The 21,623-nt window shown below is 30.4% G+C and overlaps 3 protein-coding genes across 3 annotated transcripts; 1 reads left to right on the top strand and 2 right to left on the bottom strand.

Annotated features, from left to right (window-relative positions):
- Positions 1-941: 941 nt before the first annotated feature.
- LOC130936417 (LOB domain-containing protein 16-like) lies at positions 942-2,236 on the bottom strand. Its single transcript, XM_057866481.1, has 2 exons — positions 1,852-2,236; positions 942-1,482 (listed from the first exon to the last, which is right to left on the bottom strand). The coding sequence occupies exons 1-2, from the start codon at positions 2,158-2,160 to the stop codon at positions 1,132-1,134; spliced, it is 660 nt and encodes a 219-aa protein (XP_057722464.1). The 5' UTR covers positions 2,161-2,236; the 3' UTR covers positions 942-1,131.
- Positions 2,237-6,660: 4,424 nt separating this feature from the next.
- Positions 6,661-14,244, bottom strand: LOC130932420 (poly [ADP-ribose] polymerase 1). Its single transcript, XM_057861741.1, has 20 exons — positions 14,007-14,244; positions 13,200-13,249; positions 12,917-13,109; positions 12,596-12,755; positions 12,138-12,480; positions 11,524-11,719; positions 11,295-11,450; positions 11,093-11,153; positions 10,913-10,973; positions 10,562-10,813; positions 9,866-10,100; positions 9,651-9,763; positions 9,505-9,581; positions 9,209-9,369; positions 8,639-8,830; positions 8,449-8,557; positions 7,986-8,068; positions 7,739-7,876; positions 7,426-7,608; positions 6,661-6,992 (listed from the first exon to the last, which is right to left on the bottom strand). Exons 1-20 carry the CDS (start codon positions 14,157-14,159, stop codon positions 6,945-6,947), a joined length of 2,964 nt encoding a protein of 987 aa, XP_057717724.1. The 5' UTR covers positions 14,160-14,244; the 3' UTR covers positions 6,661-6,944.
- Positions 14,245-20,033: 5,789 nt separating this feature from the next.
- On the top strand, positions 20,034-21,214 carry LOC130933822 (uncharacterized). Its single transcript, XM_057863429.1, has 2 exons — positions 20,034-20,507; positions 20,570-21,214. Exons 1-2 carry the CDS (start codon positions 20,034-20,036, stop codon positions 21,212-21,214), a joined length of 1,119 nt encoding a protein of 372 aa, XP_057719412.1.
- The last annotated feature ends 409 nt before the right edge of the window (positions 21,215-21,623 follow it).

The following is a 21,623-nucleotide window of genomic DNA, read 5'->3' as shown; positions in this document are numbered from 1 at the left end:
AAGGTATTAAATGTTAGAAGCAGAATTTAATAAAAATAATGCACATCTCATTAGGGTCAGCTAGATTAATTAGCAGAGTGATGTAACTAATGTTGGGTAAATCTTGATGTTAAAATATTAACCTAGGCAAGTGGGGTCCATTAGATACTAACCCTTAAACCTTAGCTAGCTAGGCTTGTGCATGCCATAAACTATATATGATGAAATAATAGCATCGCCTTGACCTTGCTGAAACAAAATCTTGAAACCATGTCTCATCGATAAGCCCAAGGGATGATCCGAGAACATATTGAAAATGGGGCAACTTGATCACTTTTTGACTTTGAGTTGCTTGTTTCCCCCTTTTTTTTATCATAAATAAAATAAGAAAAACATCCAAGGCTTATCATATCTAATTATTTTATATAAATAAATGTCGCCAAAATGAATGGGATTATTCATTGAGTAAAGTAAGATAAGGACATGAGAGACTAGTATATGTGTTTGTCCTTTAAGAGTAACAAATCCAGATGAACCATGCATGATCATGATGATGGATATATGGGGATTCCCATCAGAAGAAAAAAAACTCCTACTCATAATTCAAAGGTACATTATTGAAGTTTGACCGGCTAAGAATGCATTACAATTAAAGACAAACCCTATTAGGCTATTTCCTTTTTGGTCCAAGCTAAGAGTGTCTCTACGAATTACATGGATAACTCATATACATATATGTATGTAGAGAGAGATGGATAACAAAGCATAAATATTAATTAGTAATCACTCAGCTACCTTGACAAAAGTTAATTTCTTTTGGATTGAATCACGATAGAAAAAGCCTATTGTTGCTTATTAGTCTTAGGCTAATTATTTGTGCAATATCTATACAGGATTATGATCGCTATGGCCAGTTTTCTTCCTGACACTCCTTATGTGTGTATATAACATCAGGTTTATCATTCTTGAAGAAAAAAAATAAACATAGTTATTATCATTATATTTTGAGCAGACATACCCATTCATTATAAGATAAGAGGTAGATTTTAGTACAAAATACGACATAACTATGTTCAAATAACAATAGTGTTGGATGATAAGAAAACATAGTGTTATTAGAAAGGCTAATGCTAATAATAGAAGTAATAATAATTAGTTCCTCATCATCCTAAGTGCCAACTCTTGCAGCTCACCCAAGTCATTGTTGTTGTTGTTGTTGTTGTTATATGATCTTCTCTTAGAAAAAGCTTGTTGTTGTTGTTGGAATGAGTTGAAATCCTCTGGTCTTGTGTCATGCATATCAATGATGCTGCTGCTGTGATGATCAATTGATTCAAGTGAACTCTGAGGAGATATAGGAGGGTTCATGTAATTGGTGTGACCAAATGGATTGTTATTATTGTTGTTCATGATTCCACCAACATTCCCTGGCCATTGATTCTCTATTTGATTCTGTGCCAGCTGAGCCTTCACTTGCATCAATTGTGCCTGCAAGCATGCTACCTATACATATGTACCAACAAAGAAAATCATAAATTTTAATTATTATTTTATCACATACATCACCTTCACTACAACTGTAAATATTTAATTAAAAATATTTTTAGCTTTGACTGGCTCTTGAAGCATCATTGAAGCCAAAACACAACATGTATGTATAGCTTTAGCAAGAGAAAAAGACAGGAGTGGAGTAATTGAATGACCTCACTCATTTTCCAAATTTCCAATATATTTAAAATATATATATATATATTCTTGATTTCTAAATAGAACTTGATGAACATGCATCAGCCAGCATGACTACTGAGTCTTAAGAAGAAAAAAAGGGAATAAAGCGGAACAATATATTAAAAGTAAAAGTAATTAACTTACCTGTTGTTGTAATGCGAAAATGTGAGAGACGCAACCATAAACGGGGTCTCTGATACGAGCTTGAGCCTCATAAGCAATGGTGACAACAGCCTCACAGCGATCATGAGCGGGAATATGAAGCAAGAGCTTGGAAACGTTGCTTGCACCAAAGACCTTATGTATGGCTGCGAATCTTGCAGGCCCTTGTTCTGAGCAGAAGTATGGTGCAAATATGCAATCTGCAGCACACTTCCTCCTCAGAAACTTGCACGCCCCACACGGTGAACCTGATCCACCACTACTTGTTCCATTTCCACTTGAACAAGCCATACTTATATATATTTTGCAATTAAGGAAATTAATCTGTGAGGACTATGGTATATATATATATTTGGTTGGAGAGGGATTGGGAAAGAGATGGTTACGTTATTTTTGTTAGGGGAAATTGATGAATTGTGTGTGGGACAATGGAATAAGGGGAAGTATAAAGGAGGGTCTTATATTTATATTATATGAGAAAATGTGAATGGGGGACAAAGGAGGGTTCATAATGCAGGGTTCGAGGGGAACATTGCTTAATGGTTGATGCAATATTTTCTATGGGGAGGGTAAGGTTAATGTAACTTGGATTGCTTCATTAATTATTTCGTCATTTCGTGTACCTTCTCTCTTTTAAGTTTCACGTTCATGTATCAACCAATTCAGTATTTAGTATGTAGTATTTGTATCACCACAAATGTTTAGTGACAACAAAAATAGCAGCAAAAAATTTTCTTATAATACATATATTTATTATTTTTCTACATGTTTTTTATTTTTGCACTCTGTCAAATAATAATAATTGAATAAAAAATACATTAATAATATTTATATTGCTTTACCAACATGTTATTATCTACTATGAGCAATTTTATTAAAAATATAAATTGTACAGTATTTTTTTCGACAATTGTTTAAGCAGGTAGGGGTGGCAACGGGCCCCGCTCCGTCCCGACGTATAACAATCCGCATAAAATCTGTCCCGCTTCTAGTCTCAATTAGTAAAATATTGAACCCTAAACCGTCCATGCGGGTACCGCCCCGCTTCTACCCGCCCCTGTAATTATTAAAATCCAATAAATAAAATTAAATTTCAAAATTTATATAACCATCATCATACACATAACATAAATTAAAATAAAAATTTAAATATGATACCTTATTATTAATTATTTACTAATTATTTTACATATATTATACATATTATATATTAAAATTATATATATTATATATATAGCAGGGCGGGTATTACCTAAACCCGACCCCGCTCCACCCCTCCCAAGAACCCGCCCCACTAAAAATCCGCCCCGAGTGGTAGGGGTGAGGTGGGTACCCGCGATTTCAGGTGGTATTGCCATCCTTATAAGCAGGTGAGTGAGCTGAGCACTTAATCAACCCAAATTGATTAATTATTAAAATATCTTTAATTTATATTAAACCACTCCTTCACCTTAGCTCATGACAATAATAAAAAAAAAAAAAGTCTCACGACCCACAAATTTAATCCAATCAAATATATAAATTCAGTTACAATTTTAGTCTTTATTATTTTATTTTAATTTTGTCTTATCTTTTATCTTTTACAGGCAAATACTCTATTTATATGTATTTTTACCTTCATAAATTTTAATTAATCAAGAGATAGATAACAAAACATTCTTTATGTACTCTTTACGTACTCCTTCAATTTTATTAATTTAACCTCTATAATTTTATATATATAATATTTATAACTTTAAACATATAACATTCACCCATAATCTATGAATTAAAATTAACTTGTTACTATTTATTATTTATTTTTTATTTTATCGGTCATAAACCAACGGTTTTTTTTTGTTTTTTAATCATCAATAAATTGAGACTAACAAATTTTAAATTTTAAATTTAAGAATTTAAAATTTTTATTTTAAATAAATATTATATAATTGTAGATATAATAAGCTAATAATTATGAAAAGATTTGTGGGATTTGATTTTCATAAATTTAAATTAATTTTTAGTGTAATTAAATAAAAAATAATTATGCCCATTAATTAAAAAGAATGATTCATATTATTTTATAAGTAAATGTTACTAAATATGTAATTTTATTATTTATGATATTTGACTATGTATTATATCCCACTATTGTATCATGTACAGGAAGACTAAGTAAACATACCACTTATTTGAAATTAAAAATATTTATAAAGCATTATATTCTAAAATACATATATTTTTGTTTAATTTTCTGAGAATATAAAAATAGACACGACACAATGCAAATTTCGTGTTTTTTATTTATATTTTAACTTGTTTTAACTAGTAGACATAGTTTAACTAGAAATATAAATTATTAAAAAAAGAAAGAGTTACGTACAAAAATAAAATATTTTTATTTTAAAATAAAAGTTGTCTAAATTTTTATTTGTTATTAGAAACAATAAAATAATACAAGAATTTTATTTTATCTTTATTTCAGTATCTCCTATAAAAATGCGGTGGGTTGGATATGATAGATAAATAAATTTCTTAAGAGTAGTTGGAGTTGGGTTCTAATTTTGCGCCGAACGCCGCACCTGGGAACTGCTGAAGTTTGTCACTTTACAACACTGAATTAGTACACTGCCACCTGCCGGTTACCCTATGCCCCCACAGCTTTCTGTTTATGGGGACCTTCTAATTTATTTTTATTACAATTAAATTTTTTAGTATACTCAAATGGAAATACTTTTCCTACGTAGTAATTTTTTATTTTTTAATTATTAAATTAAGATAAAAATATTATATAGTTACAATTATATGGAGTACATGTTTCAGCGTTTCCGGAAACATGTAATACTCTTTAATCAGTGCTCTTTACTGGCTCACCATTAAAACATGTTTCTAAACATTTTGGAGTTGGATCTATCTTAACTAATTCTTTTATCAATTTCTGTGGGCTATTATAGTTAAAATTATACATTGTCAATTTGTAAAAAGAGTATAAAAAATATTGGAGATATGATAACTAATGAAATTAAATAATGTTATTTTATCTTCATATATCTTTTAAGAGCTAAACTAGTGTCACGTGTATTTTTCAACAATTAAATTAGTATAAAAAAAGCTCAGGGATATAATTCAGGATAGTTTAGTCTTGGGTTAAATTTATTATTATTAACGTTTTGCTAAAAAAGATATTTGTTAAGATCTTTAAGGTAAAAGTTTTTATTAAAACAAATATTTATAGTATAAATAACTTTAACAAATAGCTTTAATAAGACCTTTATTATTATATAAGAATAAAACTTATTCTAAAGAGCAAAGAGGTTCGTTTGAAAGAAAAGAACACAGTCCATATTCAGAAGTTATTGGACTATGAGCGCTGAAGTTTTTGTTATGGCAATTGTTTAATACCGATGACTCTAATACTAATAGAAAGTAAGACTGTACAAAGATACATAAAGAGATTAGAACTCTCTTTTATTTAAACAATTTTATTTAGTAAAACCCATAATACACCATATCATATGCTCCTTTCACTCTTTTCTGGCTTGGAAACCAGATTCCTCAGTATGATAAAAAATTTAAAATAAATAAATGAAGAACAGATATTTAAGTAATTTCGTTTTTCTTTGGTCTAGAGAAGTAAAAGTTATGCTTGCTTTCATGACTTCATTCAACCGTTGCATTTTGCTATTCATTGAAGAGAAGCTTTCATTTGACTTTTAAGGCATGTTTGTTGATGTGTCTATCGCTCTCTGACTCTAATGATTTACCAACAATTACTACATGATATGATCTGCAAGTAGCTTTGGTGAATCATGAAATTCAAATCTTCTACAGTTCCGTTTACTCGTACAGGATGATGTCATACACTCATCTAATATTTAGATATCTACGGGTCATCATCAAAATCTAAAATCAAATCTGCTGTCTTCTAAAATCATATATATAAAGGTTTGTTTGCAATTTGCAAATATAGGTTTTAGAAGAGAATATCTCAATTCACTTAAAACTTGAAACCCTTTATTTCCTTTCCCTGCAAAATCAAGATTACAGAGCATACTCGAAGAGATAAAAACCAAAATGGTTTAAGATTCAAATGAAAATCTGTTATATTGCGGGTAACACGTAGTGATGTAAGAGAGGTCACAACCCTTAATAAGAGCAAACAATAAAATATATATTACATAATGGTGGCTGTTTTATGAATATAGCAGGCAGAATAAAACTGAAGACATTATTGCAGTTCGTCATCCTTAACAATGAGAAGTGGCTGTTTCTACGAAACAATAATTTGATTGGCACCAAGTAGCATGCAACAATTTTAAATACACCAAACCATCAGTGTCATTAATCAACATTTTATGGTGCAACAATTAACAGCATCACCTTATCACATGCAGACCACATAAAATATTGTGCACAGTTAACTCCCATAACCACCATTGTGATTTGTGCTTGTTTCATTAGTTTATTGAATTTTTTGCATTACCCCATCAGCTAAGCTAGCGGCCATACTTTTTCTTCTCTGGATTCAAGGGTTTTTGTTTTTTTCAGACCACAAAAGACAATTATATGAATCTGAACCATTTTGAAGCCCTTCCCTTCAATAAGCATACAACTCTTATCACATAAAAGGCATACTCATGCATCACATAAAAGGCGGGGGTATGTTTTGTTAGGAGCTCTAAACATGGGATGAAATTTTCATGGATAAACTGTGTCTAGTTTTACACAACAAACTCATCATGAAAATTTCCATTTCATTCTTATCACAACCAAACATGCCATTATACTCTAAAAGGTAAGAGCTCACCGATAAACAAGCTAAAGTTTGATATTAAAATGGTGGTTTAGTTATAGACATTACCAGATCACTTAATACCATAAGAGACCAATGCTATGTGTGTTGAATAGTTCCCATTACAAATACTGGAAAGGAAGAAGAAAGATCTCCACAGTCAACCCAAAATGAGACCTTTACCAACAGGAATTCTGAAGACTTCTAGAAGAACTATGTTCAACTCCTACTCAAAATGCTGCCTAACACAGACAATTCCCTAAACAGCAGACCCCTTTGGTTTACTTCCACAATCTTCAATTTTTCATCTCTTGTGATGGAACCTCACCTTCAACAAGTATTGCAACTTAACCTGCATGAATCGTCCACATTCAGTCACATAAGATATTTACAAACCATCCAACCGTTTTTCGAATAAAGCATTAGGGTTTGTCGTGAAAAGTTTATGATATGGTCATCAAAATGCACCTAAATTAGCAGCTAAAGAATAATTATACTCTGCCACAAACTCAAATATCATATCATTGTGCTGAAAATTAGTGTGCAGTTTTCACAAGTTGGCTAACAATACTTAGTTTTCATTACTAAGTTGACAATCATTAGAGTGCTATACCTATAAGTCCCATTTAATCAGTATAAATATATCAAAATTACAAGTTAATAATGGTCACGATAGTAATTTCCTGATTTAATTGTGATACAATTGAAACAAGTATTCCAGCTTAAAACACTTACTTCATTGACATGGTAAGGCAAAAAATAGACCAACCAATCATGAAACTTACTTGAGAAGTGTTATACACAATATACTCATTGTACATGAGCTCAGAAGTCTTGACATTTGATGGCACAGGCTTGCCACAGGGAACGGTGACATCGCCCCTCCACTTAACATGTTCTGATTCATTAGGCACTTTCTTGCCAAGGCCTTTAGTAGAGTGCTTTCCTTCGGGAGGCTTATCCATGTACTGATAGATGAAGGAGCCGTTCAATATAAAATGAACATTTTTGCAAATCAATTTGGCAGAAATTTAGTGTTTAATGTGCATGAACTCGTTAAAAAGCCAATATGCACAACTTGAATCAAACCAGACTGACCTTAGCTTTCTTGAGCTCATAGACATTTCCAAGGGCAACTTCACTCAAAAGCATTAGACCAACAGGATTTTTCTTTTCAGTGAAACAATACTGAGCACTCTTACTGACCAAGTCAGCAAAGTAAATACCTTTGCCAAACTGCAATGCAAAATATTCAGATTTTGCCACCAGTGCATAAGTAATTACGTATGGAATGCATAAAATTATAAAAACAAGATAAGTATGAATGAGAGATAATCAATCGAACCATGTAGCCAGTCACCGGTGCCTCCGGAGGTGCAATTCTAAGTCCTTGACTAAGAATACCCACAAAATTTGTCACCCTGGAACCTGAAACAGAGAAAAACTGTTATAGGTGTCCTAACTCCAACTTTATACATACTACTGTTCATAATGTAGTATGCACATTGCAAAAAATAAATAAGTCATACAAACAATTATAATTTACCCAAACTGGAGGTATTTCAACAGAAAAATTAACGAAATTATAACTTAGAAGTTTAGAACTCCTGTGTAGTAATATCATGAGCCTTCCCATAGATTAATCAAGTTTAGGAGCAGAGATCCAAGATTCATAGATTGAGAGGTTTTCTCTTTATTTTTTTCTGTTAAGAAAACTGATTTGTATTCATTTTGTTCAACTTTCGTACCCGTGTCGTATTGGATATTAGAAATAGTACAATCCTGGTAAAATAATAATCAAAACCTACCGTGCCATAGTAGCATTTTGTTACCAAGTTTCTCCCTGTAGGGAGCATACTTATCAAGCTCTCCTTGCCTTTCAAGTGAAAAAACTTCTTTTAACTCAAGACTCCATTCCTGTATAGAAGAAATACAAATAAGTCATATAGTAAAAAAATGAAAGAGCTCACATTTGAAACTAAATAAACAGAAACATACCGTATGTGTGGGAGCATGAGTAGTATGGAGATATTTCTCAATCAATCGATAATCTTCACTATCATGAGGTAGAGGAGACATGACACACTGGAGCTTCTTATAATTATCATCAATGGAGTCATCACTGTTAGCATCAAATCCAACTAATCTAGAAGCTATTTCAATGTCTTGAAGAGCTTCTAACATTTTCACCTGCAACAAAATTATTCAAAATATAACAAGATTCACATGTGCCAATCCACATGGAAAATAGAGTCAGAAAAGTGCTAATCAAATTCAAACACACAAAAAAATTTCTTTTTTTAACCCAAACAAAAAGGCTTTACATTTCTTGCATTAATATTTTATCCATTAAGCTTTGTATATCAAAAATCATGACTGAGTTTTAAGAAAACAAGAAAATAAAAATGACATCATTTTTTTACTATATTCAGGCGTAACTTTATCCACATCCTTATGCCACAGTTGCAAGAACAAAACTGACAAAAATCAAAGCATCAATCTGACTTCATGTTTCATGTATTTATTATCAAACACAACCTGGAACATCATTCGGAAGGTAATACACACCTTTGACTTAAAATCATCGTCATCCCTAATAATATGTGGATGAATAGATGGGATCAAAGTAAAGAACCGATTGCTGGCATCAATAAGCAAGCTTTCCCGGGCTGATGGGTCAGAATTCTTAGTTTCTAGGAGATTCTGTATATCTGTTAATGCTTCAAACCCTGGGAAGAAGAACCAAAACAACATAAAATCAAACATTTATTACTTTCACACAGCATGATTGCTTCATGCTGCCAATAAAAGAAAATAGTAAACTTCTATAGCTAATTGAGATAGAGGAATGAACATGTAGATACCTTTTTGAATATTACTTTTGCTCAGTTTCCCAAGTGGCATTTCGGACATATTAATATCAAATTCCATCATGGCAGCTCTATAAATCCCAAGAATTAGTATTGAATAAGATATTTGCCAATAAAATGAAGTGGTATTAGATCAAAACCTGTATGTTTCCACGTTGAAGAGCATTTTCATCAATTCTTTTAATGCAGGTGGTAGTTTGCTGTCCTCGTCATTTCTGTTTTTCTTTGAAACCTGTTTGTTAACTCCATAATCCTACAAAGTGACATTTGAAACAGCCATGAGTTGAATAATTGCCTTATAGGTGAAACTGATCAAAATCAAATAAAATTTATATAGTTAGGTTAGAATAAGTACAATATCCAATGGGAAGAACTTTCCAGGTTGCTTCTGAATAGTCTTTTGCTCCCAAGCCTCCCAAGTATTTCCAGTCTTATCATAAAATAATCGTTTGAATTCCTTGATTGCATCTGATTTCAACATTTCATCCAGTTTGGTTCCTCCAATCTTGTCATTTCCCACTCGGCCCCATTTACGAAACACATAGCATGCTGAACCCTTGTCTTCTTCAATGATTTGGAGAATATAGTAGCTTTACATAAGAAAAAGTTAGAAGATGATGATGGAAGTGTCAATAATGGATTTTTTAATCTTTTTTCACTAAAATGTGAGGGGGTGGGATGGGGGGAAAAGTATTATAACAAGGATCTTTGTAATAGGCATCTAATACAAGAGAACTTGACAGAGAAAAGTGAGTAAACCTCTAGGAATTGAGCAAAAGCAGTGTAATTTCATCTAAGTTGGGTGAAAATGTGTATGATAAGGTTAGTTGTTCAAGAGACCTAGCTCTGTCGTAACTTCCAATTCTATTCCAACTTTCTTAACGCTTCCCTCAACATCAAACATAGTATAACAATATCAAGATGCATACCTTTAGCTTCAATTTTTAACATCAATAGCAGATAACAAGCTGCTGCTAATCCTAGCTTAGGTCGAGGAAACAGACTCTAGGCTAAAAGCTGAACAAGAAAGGTAAAAATACAATGAACTCACCTGTTAACACCAGTAGATAAATCAGACTTATTCAAAGTTGTGTTATATATGATTTCTCTTTCCTCAAGTATGTGGCCAGAATCCTGTAGGCCAGAAGCCTCATGAACAGCACTTTGCCCCTTCACTTTAATTGTGACAATGCTAGAAGACTCCCCAATCATTTCAACTTTGTACATATCAAAGGGAAGCTTCTTCTTTTTCTCAATAGAATCAACCAAATAGTCCTCTCTTACTATTGGTATTTTCATCCTCCTATAGAAGAACTCTTAAGTCAGTTAGGTTTGAATAACTCAGAACAAAAAGCTAGGAAAAAATGGGTATTTGAGATTCGCAATTTGAATGCACCCCTACCTTGCCTTCCTCATCTCAACTTCATCATTGAGCAATCCGCTGACAACCAAGCAGTTAGTTTCTGCAAGTAAATAGGTCAAAATGATATAGATGAAGAATAGAAATGTATGCTTCTCCAAATCCTTCTTCCTTAACAAAAGAGATATATATTCTTCTGGAATTTTCATATCCAGCAGCTACCTTTCTTCACTTTCGCATGAAGCTCCCCACCAAAGCCTTCAATTTTGCATTTCCATTCCGCCTGCATGATCAGCTCTTATAAGATCATTTGTAAACATGCCACAAAACTAAGACATGACAGATTCTCAAAATGATTTTGAGGGAGAAGGGAACTTCAACTTATGGACTCAAAAACACAGATGACAAAGGAAAGAAGTTATACAATAGTTTCTTTAGGAAATCCACACATGGCAACTTTCAAATCTCCCAAACTTCCACCATTTGAAGATTGATTCTGAGAAGCAACAGCTTGACTTTCCCTTGCTGATGGTGCAGGCAATATCCTAACTGGTTTCTTCCCTTTTTGAGATTTGAACCACTGAAAATGACATGCAAATACTTCAGTCAGAACTGACAGTTTTGGTTTGTGTCAATCAATTTTCCTTACACACCTTTTTAAGGTACTGGTTGTCTGTTTCCTCTGGGATTTTCCACTTCCCTTCAAGACGTTTTGATTCACAGGTAGAGTACGAACATTTACTCCACTCAGAAATGTATCCACTGCACCGGTACATTCCTCCAGAATAGTGCAGATTGCCAGAGCATGTTGGGCAACTACCAAGTGCTCCAAACATCATTCCATCAGCACTGAAAATCACAATAATATCGAAAATAGACGTGATTGAAAAGATCATGTAAATCATTTCCAAAATACATCACAAAGGGAGTGGAAAAAGACAAAAATGTATGTAAAAAAATATCTTCCATAAAGAAAATAGTATAGCGGTAAATATGCTTGTATTATTGTTCTTTATTTAGATTAATAAATTCTAATTTTTCCATTAAAACTATAATAGAGCTCAGGACAAGTTATAATGCATTTAACAGTTTACACCCACCCAGCAAATAGATAACCATATCTGATATCTACTATCGGTTAAATCCTTGGTAACTTAGAATAAAAGGTCCATTGAATAGAGAACCTTGAGCATCACAAAGCAAAAGCAATAAGGAGGCAAAAGGTGGTTAAAAGATCAACACAAAAAGTGCAAGAAAAGAAAATTACCAGCGATCACGTAAATCAAGTTCTGATCCAGTTGAATCTTGATTATTGGCTTCTAGCATTTCACGCAACTCTGGTGTTGTCACGTGCTTTTTAAGATCATCCTTTAGAGCCCAGAGTTCTTTGCTCTGTGCCTCCAATCTATTCTCTAGATCATTTACCTTATCCAAATCACTAGAATTTTTCACTGATGCCACGCTGCTAGCAGACTCGTCTCCCTTTACCTTGGCAACTTTTGACTTCTGCCCACCCTCAGCATCCTTCCCACGTTTTGTGCCACCTTTTGAACTGGTTTGTCTTATGGATTCTTTAGTCTCTTCGGACTCAACTTTTGGACCACTATCGCCTGAAAGAAAATGAGTGAGAAGCCAACTACAAAAGAAAACAGCAGAGGCAACCACTATGTCAAGAAACATCCTGTCTTGAACATAATGATCCCTATACAGTGGTATAAACTATACCTGCCAAGGCACTGACAGCTGATTGTTCAGAAGGTGGAAGATTATTCCATCCCGACAACTTATCCACTTGAATTGATGGTGATGATTCTATGAAACACTTGGCATGATGCCAAGCCAAACCTTTAGCACCCCCTCCATCAGGTTTGATAGATATCCGAACCTCAAATAATATTGAAGTCAGTCAGCGAGGATAAAGATTCTAGACCCAATTACACATGAAATAAGTTTTCCCTCCACAAAATCCATAAGCCCAATGACATACACACTCTAGCAGCCAGCATATGAAATACTATGACATAGAATGAAAAATTAAAAGCCAACCTCTCCTTTGGTGATCTTTTTACTACAATGTTTGCATGTAGCACGAGCATTCTGTGAAACTTGAATACCACACTCGGTATCCTTGACAGATTTTGACTTCGTTGTTGTTGTTGATGCACCAGCTTCTACATATCTTCTGACCTTCTGCTGATCTTCCCAGCGAAGAGTCTCTAGGTCTTCAACATCATCAACTCTAGAAGAAAAGTGTTACAAGCAAATCCTTGTTGATGTCAAATCATCACAGATCCATATTTATAATGTAAATAAGTAGAAAATTTCATACAATTTTATCTGGTTGGATTTCCTCAATATGCAATCCGCATGGTTCCACATCTGAAAGAAAAAGAATACAGATCAAAACACCAAATGTTGTAACTCTCACTACCTACTACCTACTACCAAGTTAATTCAAATGCACTAAAGATTTTAAATAACAAGACTACTTTCTTTTCCGCTCTTTGAATTTATTGTTGGAGTATTGTTTAGGTGAGATATGTAAGTTATTTTATTAAAATAATAATGTGTATGTTATTTATGCTCGTATGATGTGATAATTATAAATTTCAAGATCTTGTTAGAAATAGTTTCTGAATTGATTGTAGAAACAAGAACTAACAAGATATCCCAGTATTGTCGACACTAAGGTCAAAGCTTTTACATTTCAAATAAAGATTGAAGCCTTTACATAGCCAAAAATGTTCTTAAGACATTTAGTTCACTTCCCATTTTACTGTTACGATGCACTCTTAACCAAGCAACAAAACACTTCAAGTGAAGGAATTTTTACCTTCTTTATTTCTTCCTGGAAGGTCTCTTAAGTAAAACCCACAATTTCTAAATAATCAACCTCTTTTACCATAATAAAAAAAAGGAAGAGCATTTTTCTAAAGAATGCAGTAGAAGTAAAGTTAAAGAAATAAAAGGAATGAAAGTTAGGAACAGAAAAAGTAAAGCTCACTAGACCTTAGACAGTGCCCTTTGCCACTTTCTTTCTCAAAGGAAGAAAGATGATGGATTAAGAGGGAAGGGGGGTTAGGGTATGAGAAGAAATGAAAAAACTTAAAAAAGATAGGAATGGGAAGAGTAATACCGCCATGATGCCGTCGAACTTGGTGGATTGGACCATCTTGCCGAGGCGGAATTGCTCCTTGTCGATGGGAGCCTTACACGTCCTGCATGATGATCTCCCTGACTTGGCATACTCCGCTTTCCATGGCTTCTGCTCCTTCTGAGGCGTCGCCATTCTCAACTTCTCAGTTCTCACCCTCTCTCACACACACACGATCCTTCCTCTCCGTTTTTTTCACTACTCACTCATTTCATTGCCTTCCCCGAAACGCTTTCAATACTCATTAATCCGTATAATAATAATAATAATAATAATAATAATAAATAATTATTATTAGTAGTAATAGACTAAGGGCTCCTTTAGAAAACTTTAAAATAATTTTTTTGAGTTTTTGAATTATGAAAAGTGGTAGTATTAATGTCTGGTGCAATTTTCAAAACCAAATTACAACTTTCTAAAATATTATTTAGGAATCTTTATCTTTATCTTTATCTTTATAGTAATCTTTATAGTAATACAAATGGGGAGCTCATTTGCTGACGTGGCGCTCATACGTTGAGTTTGGGAGTTTATTTGCTTACGTGTCGTCACTAGAAATTTTTAGATTTATATTTATAAATTATAAATTATTATTTGCTCGGGTTGTTATTTTCAATTTTTAAGTTTAGGTTGTTTTACTTAGGTTGTTATTTTTTAAATTTTAAATTGTTTTATTTGTTTGGATTATTTTACTTAAGTTGTTATTTTTTAAATTTTAAATTATTTTATTTAAGTTATTATTTTTTAAATTTTATTTATATTTTATTTAGATTGTTCTTTTTTATATTTTAACACTATTTTTTAAAAATCTGTTAATTCTTTTTAGCATAATTTTTAAAATTTTGTTGATTTTTTTTTAAATTGCAGCTACATAAATTCTTTTAAAGAAATTTAGAGTTTTAAAAAAATTTACGTTAATTATTCTTCGGTTGTTACATACTAATATTACAATAAATAAATATTTATGTTAGTTTAGAATTTTTAAATTATTATTTATTTAAGTTGTTATTTTTAAATTTTAAATTTGGGTTGTTTTACTTAATTTGTTATTTTTTAAATTTTAAATTAAAGTCAACCAAACTTTATAAAATTTAGTTATGATGCAACTATAAAAGGATAAGTTATGAGAGATGTAAACTACCACAATTTAAAGTACATCAATCCCTTTTTTTACATATATCCAAAATCTCCCTACTTATTCCAATGACTGATATCCACAAAATTGCTGACATCAATCCTACAATCGACAATTTGTGTGTACGTATATGAGTGATATGGTTATGGACACTATTAAGTTACGAAAATTCTCCATTGCCATACTCAATTGAGATGGTTTGACTCGACGAAGACGCGAATTTTCTACTAATATCCTTTTATCCATGACTCCAAGGTTATTTATTTATTTATTTAAATTAAAGTCTATGTACATTGGATTAGATATTAAATAAGTCTATATTTAACTTTTTCTTATGTTATTTTCTTTTTTAAGCATGTATCGAATAAAGCTTGGTGTCATTGATGATTCTGACTGTGCATGTTATGTAGTCTTTGACAAGGAGGCAAAACAAGTTTTAGAAGAGAGCTGTGTAGAAATATTTGATCCACTCCTATTGGTAAGATCTAACCAATATTTATTTCTAAAAGCATTAGTGAAGATATTTTTATTGGTACTTTTTATATTATTTATTATTAATATATTATGTAATATTCTGCAGAAAGGAGATCTATCAGATATACCTACACTTTTACTCAACCTAATTGATAAGATCTTTCTCTTCATCGTTGAAGTTCAAATATATGATATTTCATATTTTTCACCTTCTTATAAAGTTAAGAAGATGACTAATAATGTGGATCTCATAAATAAATTCAAAAAGGCTCATCCTATTCAAATTGTGAGTATATATAAGTGCACTTCTATTAAAAATTAATTTATTTTTTGCTTTCGTGGTCATTAGTAGTATCTAATTTATAAATAATAATTAATTATAATTTTAGGATGTTGACTACACCGGTGGTTTGTTTTCAATTTCAAAGACATTCTTAATCATTGAAAGGGAGAAAGTAGAAGGTACTAAGGTATTTGTTCAAAAAATATTTTTTTTTGTTCTCTCAAAATTAGATCTTAATTTTATTTAAAAAATATTAGTGAGATAAAATCAAAGGTTAGAAAGAAGTCTTTAATTTAACGTGGTTTTTTGTACAGAATTTGTTGCTTGAATTCTCCATTGAAGTTGCGGCCAATGATGAATCTGAATTGTTGGAAAGTGCTATTACACCAACTAAGTGACTATTTTCGGAGTCGAAAGATTCGAAGGTGGAAGGAGATACCTCAACTTACAAGAAGATCAAGATTGATAAAGAAACTTGAGAATTTGGATGCACATGTTTTGGAATCTCTTCTAGAGTCTATCTAATAGAATAATGCCAAGCATATATTTGTTTTGGTGGAAACATTATCTTTTCTTGAGTTGTTATTTTTCTTTTGGTTCTTTTCGATTTTTATGTTTGGAATTTAGAATTTTTTTAAATATAAATTGAAGTTATTTTGGTTATTACTTGTGGTTTTATTTTTAATTTGATTCTCACCGTTGATATTCTGATAATTTTTAATTTAATATTTAATGTCATAAAATTATAAATTTCTTCTTTGAATTATTGTTGATACAATTAAGTTAGTTATTAATTTTTAATGTGTACTTATTTAAAAAAATCTAATTATAATTTTTAATTAAAGTATTATGTTTATAATTTTAAATTTAAATTCAAATATACTTTTTTTTTGAATTTTTACGTAAGCAATTAGGTTTGAGAATATTTTTTAAAAATTTATATAATTTATAAGTTACTATGCTAATTACAAAGGATTATAATAAAATAAATAGAATTATCAGTCTTATTAAGATGTGAAATTATTTATACAATTTAAAAAAAATGTAATACTGTTTAAATTTTAGAAAAAGTATAATAAAATTAATACTGTTTATGATGAAACTAAAAAAATTATTTTTAAATTAACAAATTTCTATATTCCTAATGGACAACGGACGTTTGATTAGAAAATTTTATTTAAAAATTTAAAATTTGTACTAGCTAATTAGAAAATTCTATTTTAAAAATTTTAAATTTGAATTTCTAATACTAATTTCTAATTAAGTAAGTTTTTAACCATTTCAATTTTTAAATTTAAATTTTTTTACTTGCCACATTTATAAATTTTTATTATTATCTTTTTAGATTGTCTCTCCACAGTAGAAATACTTTCATCTTTTTTGCTCTCTTTAAGTATTTTTTCTAAATTTACGTAATTTATAAGGTTATTAATTTTTAGATTGTATTTAATTTTATTTATTTTTATCGATAAATAATAGGATTGATACTATTTATGACGAAACTAATAAAAATTATTTTTAAATTAACAAATTTCTATATTCTTAATGAATAACAAACGTTTAATTAAAAAAATTTATTTAAAAATTTTAAATTTGCACTAGCTAATTAAAAAATTCTATTTAAAAATTTGAAATTTAAAACTCTAATACTAATTCCTAATTAAGTGGCTTCTTAACCGTTTTGATTTTTAAATTTAAATTTTTTTATTTGTCACATTTATAACTTTTTTTCTATTACTTCGTTTACATTGTTATTTTTTATATTATAACAATAGAGGTATTTTTATCTTTTTCTCTCTTTTTACTTATAAGTTGTTCATTTTCAATCTCTTTAACTATAAGTTAAATTTATTGATCGTGAGATTAAACTTATATTTATTTGAGAAAAGATACTTTTGTAAAAAAAAATATATTATTTTCTGTAAAATATGTTTACGTAACTAAATAAATGAGAATAAAAAAGAAATTAAAGCAGCCATTCAAAATAAAATCTGTGCGATTTTACATAGACATAAGAAGACACTAATTTCATATTTTATTTGGTAAGTTATACATGAGAAAAAATTGTAAAAAAATTAGTGTCTCAAGTTAAAAATTAGTGTTTCAGCATTTTAGAGAGACACAAAATACATATTTTTAATAGGTGTTTGTGTATGAATATGACTATGTCTTTTATCATTTTTGTCTCAGTAAACAAACACCATACATGTACTACGCTGTCATATGTGTACTACTTTATTTTTTTAATAATATATAAAATTTGATAATAAAAATGTATTATGTATAATGTATATATATTTTTAATTGGTTAAAAAATTTATTTATTTGATATTTTTAGGTATATATTGAAAGATGCAAGAAGTCCAAAGAGAAGTAAGATTATATTGTAGAGAAAATTAATATTAAAAAACAAAGAAAATACAAAGCAAAGCACAATTCAACGTAGATTTTATATAAAAAAATAAATTAATTATTTTATCATTTTTGTTTTTAGGTTAGAATAATATATTTTTTATTTGGTATTTTTAAGTATGTCAGTTCTATATATTTAGTTTTTATTTGGTATACAAAATAACTAACATGTCATGAGTATTTTGGCCGAATGAAAACTCATAAAATACAATATTTTCTATATATTATTTAGCTATTGACAAGTAATAAATTATTAATTTACATTGTCTTCGTAATATGTTACTAAATTTGTTTATGAAAAAATTACAGAAAATTCGAGTGATAGTTCCAATGGTGTACATTTTCAATCGGTGTTGTCGAACATTACAAATAGCATTAATACAGATTTATTTTTGGATTATTTTTTTTGGAACTTACTTATGGGAATGTACATGCACTTTATGTATTTTGATTTTCCTACTATTTATTCAATTATAAACTTTAACAAAAAATATGTTCAAAACTAATATCTCGAGTTATCTTATTAGGTAATAACCCAACACCATATTGATCAAGGTCTCCAACTACTAATCTACACTCTGTAGATGAAAAAAATGATGTTCCAATATTAGTGATATTAGTAATTCGGGTATCACACATGAAGCATATGATAGTCCATGTCATCAGATAAGTCAACAACATCTTCAACAAACATCAAATAATATCTACCGGTTACTATGTTAATATGTTTTTATTACTTAAAGACCAAACATTTAACTTTTTAATTGGTCTATTAAAAACAATCATTGGTATATGCTAAATAATTATTATAGATTCATTGGAGTACACAAATGGAATTAGATTGCAAAGGGATGTAAGACTGAATAGGAAGACTATGCTACTTCAAAAGAGACATGGTAAGATAAGCATGATAGATTGTAATTATCACAAAGCTAAAATTTTACTTCTTTTATCTTTAATACTACCTTCTTAATATATATTCATAATTCAGCTGATTCAAACATTTAACATATATTCATTTTTCTTTTTTTATAATATAAAGTACTTGATATATTATCTCTAATGATTACAGGAGTAAGTACATTTAATTCAAATTTAGATACTACAGAATTATAAGAAGTGTGCATAGCTGAAAAAAAAAAGACACCTAATACAAAGAGAAACATTTTTAAAGGAATTGACTACAAATCTTTCAAAAAATTTTCAAGAAGTTGAGGATATTACTGAAAATACGACTATTTTAGATGATTATGTGCAAATTTAATACCCAACCATATTCGATGTTGCTGAGAATACAAGTAATTTAAGAAGTAGCAATATCAGCACTTTATTATTTACTATTGTTATGCTTTTTATAAACAAAAAATTATCGTTTAGTGTTCAAGTTTTAAAATTTAAACTAAGATATGGTTATATATTATAATTTTTGTATTTGAACATTGATTGATTGTAAAACTTAAATCTTGAAGTTGGCACAATAAAATTGTATTATATGATCTCATCTTTTTAATTCATAAATTATATTTTTCGGTAATCTTTTATGAATATTATTTTTATACTTAACATGGTGAAAGAAAGGTATATTTTTATATAAAGTATTTGTTGCAGATATAACTAAAACAATTTATTATCTTGGTGATTATTAGATGTGATAGATCTTGGTGACCCAGAATTTTTTGTCGGCATTGCGACGCCATGATGTGGTATGAGGAGAGATCAGAGAAGTCCAAAACAGGATCCAATTTTGAGTTCTCAATATGTTGTATGCGAGGGAAGGTACAACTGCCGTTTTAAAGCACTTGATCGGACACTTAGGAATCTTATGTCAGTTACCGATCAACATAAGACACATCAACCATTTGGTGGTAAGATTGTTGTTCTAGGAGCTGATTTCAGACAGATACTTCCGGTGATTTCGAAAGGAAGTAGACACGATATATTAGCATCCGCTATTAACTCGTCCCATCTGTGGTCATTTTGTAAGGTTCTGAAACTGCATACGAATATGAGGCTTCTAATGTCTTCTTCGGATCAAGATGAAGGTGAAATGAAGATATTTGCTAATTGGATACTTGATGTTGGAAATGGAAATATTGGCTCTGTTGTTGGTGATGAATCAGAAGTTGAAATTCCAGATGATCTATTGATTACAACTACTGATGATCTTCTCTCTCATTTGGTAGACTTTGCATATCTAAATTTGTTGTAAAACATGTCAGATTACAAGTATTTTTAGAGTAGAGCAATTTTGCACCCACACTTAAGAGTGTCGAGAAGGTAAACAATTTTGTCTTGACAATCTTTCCAGGGATGGAAAAGGAGTATTTGAGCTCTGACACAACATGTCAAACTGATGAGAATGAAGATGTAAAACAAGAGTGGTTCACACCAGAGTTTCTAAATGACATCAAATGTTTGGGACTACTCAATCACAAGTTGACTTTGAAGTCAGGAGTCGCTATAATGCTACTGCGAAACATAGACCAGACTTTAGGTTTATGCAACGGGACAAGATTAATAGTTAACAAACTTGGCAGCAACGTAATTGGAGCGACGGTAGTGACCGGTAGAAATATTGGAGATAAAGTGTACATTCCAAGAATGAACTTGATCCCTTCAGATTTAGGATTGCTATTTAAGTTCCAACAGAGACAATTTTCAATAACAGTATGCTTTGCAATGACCATTAACATGAGTCAGGGTCAATCATTATCACATGTACGACTTTATTTGCCAAAATCAGTGTTCACCCATGGACAACTTTATGTTGCTTTGTCAAGAGTTAAGAGTCGCAGTGGCCTCAGGATTTTAATTCTAAACGAATACGGCAATCCAAAGTCATCAACAACAAATGTCGTGTTCAAAGAGGTTTTTAATAATATTTAGGTAAGAATAATATTATTTTCATTTTAATAGCATGTTATGATTTACACTTTTGTACAAATCTTTACTATAGATATAACTAATTTATCTATAACTCTTTTTTCAAATTTGAAATGAAATGTGTAACAAGGAGCACAACATCCAATGATTTTCTAATGAAGTTAGTAAGATACTAGGTTGTCGATAAATTTTTATTAGCTTTTTGATATAAAATTTAGAGTAAAATTAACATGTTATTATTACAGTTATATATGTTCTTATTTTTTTATCTCCCTCCTTATGGTTCAAGAATATTATAAACTTTGAACTCTTCTATTCATATTTTACTTTGAATAAAGATAAAACAACATATTTAACACGTTTATTATATAACGATGATGATAGTGTTATACTAAATTTAAAAAATATATGA

This window comes from Arachis stenosperma, chromosome 6 (assembly GCF_014773155.1).
Source record: "Arachis stenosperma cultivar V10309 chromosome 6, arast.V10309.gnm1.PFL2, whole genome shotgun sequence".
In the NCBI taxonomy this organism is placed as follows: domain Eukaryota; kingdom Viridiplantae; phylum Streptophyta; class Magnoliopsida; order Fabales; family Fabaceae; genus Arachis; species Arachis stenosperma.
This window is presented reverse-complemented; position numbering and strand designations above follow the sequence as displayed.